At 46.7% G+C, this 9,422-nt stretch overlaps 1 protein-coding gene across 1 annotated transcript; it reads left to right on the top strand.

Annotated features, from left to right (window-relative positions):
* Positions 1 to 12: 12 nt before the first annotated feature.
* On the top strand, positions 13 to 7,273 carry ALAS1 (5'-aminolevulinate synthase 1). Its single transcript, XM_048315841.1, has 10 exons — positions 13 to 311; positions 1,081 to 1,287; positions 2,274 to 2,429; positions 2,509 to 2,731; positions 3,181 to 3,365; positions 3,935 to 4,114; positions 4,283 to 4,447; positions 5,564 to 5,832; positions 6,280 to 6,442; positions 6,993 to 7,273. The coding sequence occupies exons 1-10, from the start codon at positions 113 to 115 to the stop codon at positions 7,151 to 7,153; spliced, it is 1,908 nt and encodes a 635-aa protein (XP_048171798.1). The 5' UTR covers positions 13 to 112; the 3' UTR covers positions 7,154 to 7,273.
* The last annotated feature ends 2,149 nt before the right edge of the window (positions 7,274 to 9,422 follow it).

Below are 9,422 nucleotides of genomic sequence, written 5' to 3'. Positions count from 1 at the left end.
CGCCGCGCCCCCGGGACTATAAAGGCGGCAGTGCGAGAACACATCCCGGTGTCGCCTCCCCGTCGCCGGTGTCACTTTGCCGTCACCTCCGGTGTCCCGTCCGGCAGCAAGGATGGAGGCGGTGGTGCGGCGCTGCCCGTTCCTGGCCCGTGTGTCCCAGGCGTTCCTGCAGAAGGCCGGGCCGTCGCTGCTGCTGTACGCCCAGCACTGCCCTCGCATGATGGAGGCGGCCCCGGCGGCCGCCCGCGCCCTCGCCACGTCCGCCGCCCGCGGGCAGCAGGCGGAGGAGGAGACCCCCGCGGGCCGCCGCGGTGAGTACGGCCGGGGGAGCGAGCCGAGGGTCACACGCGGCCCCCCTGAAGGGGAAAAAAATAGCACAGACATGGGATGTCACAGGAGGAAACTTCTGGAATAGGCAGCGCTGAGGCAGGGGTTGCTTAATCCTTGAAATGTCCGCGGTAATGAAATTTGTGACCGTGGCACGAATCAGGGACCGGCCTGTTGGGGCGTCCAGCGGCGAGCCCCGGGTGGGGATCCGGGATCCTGGAGCTCGGAGTGGTGTTTCTCGTGGTGCAGTGGCCCCTTCACGCCACTCGGGAACATTCCTTGGGAATTGTTCCCCAGGCACTCAGGGGAAGGAGCTGAGGCTTGCAGCAGAGGAAGCTGCATGGCTGAAAAATCTCTGAACTCCTCGAAAAAAAAAAAAAAAAAATCACAAGATCACAGTTAGGTTAGGAAAGATCTCTGAGGTCGAGTCCAACCTATGACTGAACGCCACCATGTCAAATAAACCATGGCAGTTAGCGCCACATCCAGTCCTTTCTTAAATATTCCCTTGGGAGTGAAAGAGAGATATTTTTACCCCTCAGAGGGTACAGTGCTAGATCTAGCATTTTAAATCAGATGTCCCTTGGGTGTTACTGAGATTTTGTGCTTGTATAATTAAAATGTGACTGCTCAGTTAAATAGTTCTGAATGGATCCTGCTAAATTAATTGCAAAAGTAGTGGATTGAAGAGTTTAAGTCAGTGTATTAAAATGATGAAGCTGAAATGTTTTCCCTTCACTGCCCCCATTTCAGAGGCCAAAAATGTCAAAGAGGTGGCCCAGCAGCATGCAGATGGAACCCAGCCTCCTGCTGGCCACCCACCTGCCAGCACTAGCCAGAGTACAGCTACCAAATGCCCATTCCTGGCAGCTCAGATGAATCACAAGAACAGCAACGTTTTCTGCAAAGCCAGCCTGGAACTGCAGGAGGATGTGCAGGAAATGCAGGCGGACAGGAAAGGTATGTTCTGTGTGCACTGAGGCAGTGATTCCTCCTGAGAGCTTCTGGTGCCTGACTTGGCTCTGGAGTGTGCCAGGCCTGACATGCTCAGGGCCTGCACCACTGAAATGATGCAGCTGGGATTATGGGAGACTGCAGGGAAAAGCTGCTGGAGAATGTAGGTGTTAATGACATACCTGTGACATTGTGCAGGGTTTCCCTGGGTGATCTTGAAGTGGGAATACCGTGAGCTGTATTTTGATGTGCTGGCTGGCTCTAGATGTGTGAGTCAAGCTGTTACACTTGCACCCAAGCAGATGCTTGGATCTGAAGAGAGCTTTGCCAGCATGCTGGTTTAGACAAAGGTTTTATACCCAAAGATGGAGAAAAGTGTCGAGACACCAGGCAAGTACCAGCACAAATCCAAGCTTGAAAGCAGGCAAATGGTTTTGGGGTGGGTTTTTTGTGTTTATGGAACTAAAGGGTGTTGGCTGGCTCGCAGTGGTAGTGCGGAAGGGCTGTCCTTCAAAGGAAGGAACTTTTCAGCAGTATCAGTAAAGCCCTGCTGCCTGTCTCAGGAGGCTTATTTTACTTTTCTGTTTGCCTTCTGTGGCATAGTTTTTAAAAAAATAAACCTGTGCTAACAGAACAAAAAGGAAGCAGCTGACTAGAACTCTGCCTTCAGTTAGGCGTGTACCAGTCCTTTCAGATAAATGCTGTAGCTGTATAGTGTGGTTCTCTGAGTCATTATGAACCAAATATGTTGTAAGGAAATTGCCTGTTGTATTGTGATTGATTAGCAAGACTAATCCTTCTGTCTTGTCCAATGCAAATTTGTAAGCAAATAAAACAGTTGATCGTAGCAGGATCAACATGGGGTTTTGGGCATGTCCTTCCTAAAGATTGAAGTGTTGGTTTAACTTAAAATGTTTGCTCTCCTGAATTCAACTTACTTCACTTTGTTTTAAACCAAACAAACTCACTGGAATTTATTACAATGTCTGTAGGTACAGAATTTGCCAAAATACCAACTACTTCCACAGTGAGAAAGATTGAGACTGAGGGACAAGAGCAGAGTGACCTGCTCAAGAAGTTTAAGGATATTATGCTGAAGCAAAGACCGGAAAGTGTCTCTCATCTGCTTCAGGATAACTTGCCAAAATGTAAGAATGTCTGGCAAAACCCCCCCAGGCCTGGTCTGTTGTGATTATTTCCTGTGCGCTGAAGTCTGTCTCCTTTCAGCTGTATCCACCTTCCAGTATGATCAGTTCTTTGAGAAAAAGATAGATGAGAAGAAGAAGGATCACACCTACCGAGTGTTCAAGACCGTGAACCGGAAGGCGCAGATCTTCCCCATGGCAGACGACTACACTGATTCCCTGATCACCAAGAAGGAGGTGTCTGTCTGGTGCAGCAATGACTACCTGGGCATGAGCCGGCACCCTCGTGTCTGTGGAGCAGTTATGTGAGTAGTGCCATGTTCTTAAGAGGTGTTTTCAAGCTGTATTTTGTGGGAAGGCTTCTGAAGAATCGATTTCTGTGCTGTGGTACATAAGTTGCTTCTGATGTGATTCTTGGTGTGCAGTTAAGATTACACTCATCTCTTGAGCTGGGGTGGGTCGCTTAGTGTTGAGATCCAGGGCTGCACCGTATGCATTGGTCACTGATTGTGCTCCTTGGACCTTCCTTAGAAGCCCCCAGATGTTACCAGATAAACTGGATATTGTATTGCAGCTGTACTTGGTCACTGATTTCTGACCTCACTGGACTCCTGAGTCTGCAGGTGGCTCAAAGATCCAACAGCTGCTTTTTGCTGACTGTTCTTTTTTAGAACAGTCCTGATTATGTACTAGAATGTTTTCAGCAACGATCCTTTATTCTTCTATGCTAATGCCTCTCTTGGGCCCTCTTTAGGGAAACACTGAAACAACATGGTGCTGGAGCAGGAGGCACAAGAAACATATCAGGAACAAGTAAATTTCATGTCGACTTGGAAAAAGAACTAGCTGATCTTCATGGAAAAGATGCAGCACTGTTGTTCTCATCTTGCTTTGTAGCCAATGACTCCACTCTCTTCACTCTAGCTAAAATGCTGCCAGGTGAGATGTCAAACTGCCCCTCTGTTGCCACAAAAACACAGCCTTGCCCCAAGCTGTTGGGAGTATGTTTTGCAAATAGCTGTCCAAAGTGAGGATTCATCCTAATCCATCAGCAGAGTATGGTTAGATACTTTTAATATAATATTCAAGTTATGTTCAACACAAATCACAGTATCAGCCTACTGAGATTGAGATCTATGAGCCAGGAACTGCTGGAGGAATTAGACAAGCAGAGTCTTCTGTTCTTGCATTTAAAGTCTACCTGGAAATGAGACAGTGGATCTTCACTGTCCTCCCCCTGGAGGGGGTGAACTTCTCTCTCGCTTCAGAAGTTAGGGGAGTTAGATAACTATTTTCTCAACCTCTCATTTGTGTTAGTTTGAACGCCTAAAATAAACCTTAAATACTATTCTTGCTTCATGATCTGTAACTTGCTCTTCTGATCAAGAGCAAGCATTACTTTCAAGAACAAGCTACCCTTGTTTCCCGAACTCTTCCTATACATAATGCAATGCTAGGAATCAGTTAATGCTTTCTATACTTAAAATGTGACTGGGCTGTTTCCTCAGGTTGTGAGATCTACTCTGATTCTGGAAACCATGCCTCCATGATCCAGGGGATCCGTAACAGTAGGGTGCCAAAACACATATTTCGCCATAATGATGTCAACCATCTTCGAGAGCTATTGAAAAAGTCCGATCCATCCACCCCTAAAATTGTTGCATTTGAAACTGTTCACTCAATGGATGGTAAGTGAACATCAAAGCCTCCTCTCTGCTTCTAGTGCAGTTAGTCCTCAAATCATCTGGTTTAGGTCTCAATGTGTACAGTGCTATAAGGGTTGTTATGGGGTACTTCTGGGGTTTATCCAGTCATGCAGAAAATCCTAAACTGCCAGTCACTGCTTTGGTTCCCAGGTGCCGTTTGTCCTCTGGAAGAGCTGTGTGACGTGGCCCATGAGCACGGGGCCATCACCTTTGTGGATGAAGTGCATGCTGTGGGGCTGTATGGAGCCCGAGGAGGTGGGATAGGAGACCGGGATGGGATCATGCACAAGATGGACATCATCTCTGGAACGCTTGGTATGCACAGCCTGGCACTTCTGCAGGAGCTGAGGCAGCAAAGCTGCTGAGCAGCCAAATTAAATGGGTTAGCTCAAAAGCAGTCTAGTCAAATGAACTTGTTAAGGGCTGCTGGGGCCTAGGATTTTTCAAAAAGCACAAGGGATTTAAGTGTGCCCCACAGTTTGAAAAGCTTCTGTTAAGCTACTTACACTGCCTTACAAATAGTTAAGGTAGCTTTGTTTGGGGTTTTTCTTTAAGCAAGCTAGCAAAAAGTCCTCCAGTAGCATGTTATACAACTCAAGAAGAAATTCAGGTGAGAATGCTAGTAGAGCAGTTCTCTATATTTAGTAGTACTTAGTTCCTTTATGTGAAATGGAGTGCTCCTAATCTAGAAACCTGAGATGGGGAGTTATGTAAAGAGATTTGGCAAGTACTGAAGCAACTGCTATTATCTGAGTAGAATGCAGGCTCAGGAGTAAGTTTACTGCTGCAAACTGGAAGGTTGTTTAAACAGCTTTCAAAACATAAATAAAACTGACTAGGAAAGTTCGTGCCTTTGGAACTTAAAGTCTTGGGTTACAGCCTAATAGGAGCAGAAGCATTCACCAGACACCCTAGTTCTGTCTGTGGCTATGTTCTGCACTCTGAACATTTGGAAAGGAGGGCTGGTATCAACTGCACAATTACACTAACAGCCTTCTGTGCTCCTTAGGAGCATGGGCTATTTCTAGCATCTCTGAAACAGATTATTTTAAATCTGCTGAGAGACTTAGTGTTGATCACTTGGGGTCACTATTGAAGTCCCTGCTTGATGATTGGGCTTGTAAGGTCTTCCCCAAAATCAAAACTTGAGTATTTGAGAGAGGCATAAACCGTGCTTGCTGTGCAGTAACTAGATCCATGTTACCAAGATTGGCTTAGAAACAAAGCTGTCCCATGTGCTGAGTAAATACAAGATTATGGGGGGAGGGGGGGGGGGGGGGGGTTGTTACATGCCATGACCACATTAAGTGTGCAGCCAAAATAACCCATTCCTCCCAGTGAAAAGCCCCAATACTTCACGCATTTCCAATAGGTGGAAAGAACCAGCCCAGTTACCTTTTTCTTTTCTTTTTTTTTTTTTTTTTCCTTCAGGCAAAGCATTTGGCTGTGTGGGAGGCTACATCTCCAGCACCAGTTCTCTGATTGACACGGTTCGCTCGTACGCCGCCGGGTTCATTTTCACCACGTCCCTGCCCCCCATGCTGCTGGCGGGGGCCCTGGAGTCCGTGCGGACGCTGAAGAGCGCCGAGGGGCAGCTGCTGAGGCGCCAGCACCAGCGCAACGTCAAGCTCATGAGGCAGATGCTGATGGATGCGGGGCTGCCCGTGGTGCACTGCCCCAGCCACATCATTCCCATAAGGGTGAGCACTTAGGGTGCTGTTAGCACAGGGCTGTGGTGCTCATTTTACTGTCCATGAGCACATTGCACCGTCAGGTATTAGTTGCTGCCTTCACAAAGTTCAGACTCATCCTGTTGTTCAGCAGCGATGTGCCTGGAGTCTGGCTGAAGCCGGGTGTAAATATAAAATAGAGGGAGAAAGTGTGTGAAACCCACAGTCTAACAGTGTACAGAGAATAAGGAAACTGCTGACAAGCTAGTAAAAAGATTTGGGGTATAAACAGCTACCTGCCTAGGCTGCAGCAGTGATCTTGTGCCCAGAATACTCTGCAATGCATACTTTTAACCTTTCTTTCTGACATACATGTTACCAGCCCCATTGGATTCCTATGGCTTGCTAAGTTGGGCTGACAGTTTTACCAACTCTCATCTTTTGGTTGATCTTGTAACTTAAGATTTTGAACTTCAGGTTGCAGATGCTGCTAAGAATACAGAGATCTGTGACAAGCTGATGAGCCAGCACAGCATCTATGTCCAAGCCATCAACTACCCGACGGTTCCCCGTGGAGAGGAGCTGCTCCGAATCGCCCCTACACCTCACCACACCCCTCAGATGATGAGTTATTTTATTGGTGAGTGGACCCCTGCATCAGTGCAGTGAAGATACTGCCTGTCTGTGCAGTCTTTGTACTGAAGATGAGACTGGGAAGCACTTAAGTTTTAGATGTCATGAGCTGGACAGTGTCTTTCCACTGCTGCAGCACATCCTGCACGCTTCCCTGCTTGGAATGTGACAGGTGAAGGGCAGTGCACTGTGATGTGGAACAGAGGGTGCAAGGCCAGTGCAGACCTACACCCAGCCAGGGCTCTGCTCATGCATTGTCCAAACCAATCTTCACATGTTATGTGGATCCCAAAGAACTCTGCTGTCCTCAGCTGAGCTGTTAGCTTACCTTAAACATGGATCTGTCCAGAGAAGGTAGATCCTTCTTGATCCTGTCAGGAGAGGTGGTAGGAGGATAGCTACGACTTAGTTGCAGCCATTGTTTCAAGAGGTAGATTGTGTCAGAGTGAAATCCTATTATCCCTGCTCACTTGTTAGGAGAATAAATATGCTGACACTTCTGCTTCTCTAAAGCAATCCAGTCTTAAGCTTTGATCTTGATAAACTTTTCTTAACAGAAAAACTCCTGGCTACATGGAATGATGTTGGTCTGGAGCTGAAACCACACTCCTCAGCCGAATGCAACTTCTGTAGACGACCGCTGCATTTTGAAGTGATGAGTGAACGAGAACGAGCCTACTTCAGTGGCATGAGCAAACTAGTATCTGTCAGTGCATGAGAGTAACAGTGTTAGGTGTTGTCTAGCTCTAGTATCCAGTCAGTAGCATTTTTTAATTGCTCAAGTATTTTAATTGTAGCTGAAACACTATGCTCTGAAAATAAATTTCTAGAGCCATGATGCCCAGTTGTGTTTGTGTGCTTCTCTGTGTCCCATCCATAACTGGAACTGAAGTGTCAGGGGCTGGGAGGGCATTTGCTGGAATAAAACTGCTCTACAGCTTAATGTCCTTCAGCTGAACTACTACCTGTCCAATGACTATACCCAAAGAACTTCTGTAGTGCTTCCTGCATGGGATTTATTTATTATGAAAAGAGAAAATAGCTTCTGTGGGGCATCTCCCTGAAAGCCTTTGAAAACATGCACATGTAGTACTACATGCCCACTAAAACTTAAGCCCCTTAAAAACGTTGTATAAGCAGCTTGCCTCCATGTTGTGGGAGGCAGGCATTTAAATGGGTTCTGCTGGATGTTCCTCCTTTGTAGTTTTGTGCGCAAGCATTCCCCTTCTGGCATTTGCTACTCTGAGGGAGAAGGTGCTAATGGGGTTAATTAAGTGGAATTTTCTGACTACCTGACAGAAAAGCAAGGTGGTGGTGTGGCAGGGCTGGAGAAGGAAGGCGTGTTCACCACTCCAGGTGGTCAATGCAGGTTGGCTCTGGCTGCCTCTGTCTCTGCAGGTCTGTATGAGCTGCTGTTCAGTGCACTCAGACCTAGATTGGTGTAAAAACGGTCAGCAAGCAATTTAATAGTTCAGGTCTCTGAGAACTCATTGTCGGAGAGCATCACTACTCCCTTTGCAGCCCTTCTGAAACCGTAGGCCTGTTAACACCCAATTGCCATCTTATTTCATGTTTTGGTGAAAATAGCAAAGGCCTGCTTTGAACAGGGGGAGGTTATTCTGTGGGTAAGCACATGGACTTGGAGGTCAGTATTGGTGTGAAGTCAAGCAGAGCACTGAGCTGCTCCTTGCATGTGCAGGCAAGTCCAAGAATGGCTCCAGTGGCTTCCACAAGCCCCTGAATAGCCACTCTGTCCCAGGGACTCTTGTTTTCTGGCTGTAAGGAGCCACGCTGGCACTTCCCCCTGCTGTCACACTCACATGTGTGCTGTGAGGCTCCCTCCCACTAGGGATCCATTATATCACAAATAGCCACGTGTTGGGGAGATAGAATCCCAAATTAAAGCAAAATCATCAGCTCCATCAGCTGGAAGTCACCAGTTGCTTAAGCATTTACTGAAGCACCCTGCTATTCTCAGAAGAGTTCTTATAAAACATTTGGCTTCCCAAGCAGTCAAGCTACTTTTAAAAAGCCCTTGTCCAGCCCACCAAGGGGCTGCTGCTGCCTCTGCCACGTGCAGGTGTTCTGGAGAAGGGAGGATGTGACACATCTGTCCTTGCCATGAACAATTTGTGGCCCAAGACTCAATGAATATGCATCTGTCGCAGAGCTCTTCTCATTATCTTCTAGGTTATATTACTACATTAACTGGAGACATGAAGTAAAAAGCCACAGCTCCTCCATCAGCCTCTCCCTAGGACCTTGTCCCCAGCACCACAACGTGCCAACAATGTCATGGCACACTCTGGCAACAATCAGTAAACAGCTGTAAGCAATCAGTGTGTGGGGGAGATAACAACATGTTGACTCACATATGGCCATGTTCTGACAGTACCAGGTCACTTGCATTTCTGGTTTTTTTTTCACTGAAAACTTTCAGAATTGGCCCAGTCCATTTTACAAACCAGTTAATAAACCCAGTTTTTCTTCCTAGTTTTTATAAAAGCAACTCAACACTTTGTACTACCAAGAAGAAATAAGACATAGAAAGGTACCAGCTATCAGAAATCTCCAAAGTTCCTCCTCCAAATCAATCACAGGAGAGAACCAAACCCCAGGATTCAAACCTAGCAACCTCTGAAATGACAGGAACACGAATAACCTCAGCACGTGGCAGTCAGTACCTCCACACCTCTTAACTTCAGCTGTGACAAATTACCTTTAGCAGTGGTGTTGGCAAGCAAGAGTGTGAAAGGAGAACCAGGGCACAGCAAGGGGCCAGCAGATGTCTATCACTTAACTGCAAAAGAAAGATTAATCCAATGGCACATTGAAAGGATAAATTCTCCTCAATGAAAAAGACAAAGAAATAAAAAATAAACACATATTGTTTCCCAGCAAATAAAAATTGAATGGGGTGTTGCATAACTAGGGATACGTTATGTAAACTTTAGTTTGGTTCCTGGAAAAAAATAATAGAGGAAGTA

This window comes from Corvus hawaiiensis, chromosome 11 (assembly GCF_020740725.1).
Source record: "Corvus hawaiiensis isolate bCorHaw1 chromosome 11, bCorHaw1.pri.cur, whole genome shotgun sequence".
NCBI lineage: Eukaryota > Metazoa > Chordata > Aves > Passeriformes > Corvidae > Corvus > Corvus hawaiiensis.
Note: the sequence above shows the minus strand (reverse complement) of the source record. Positions and strands in the feature narration are given on the sequence as shown.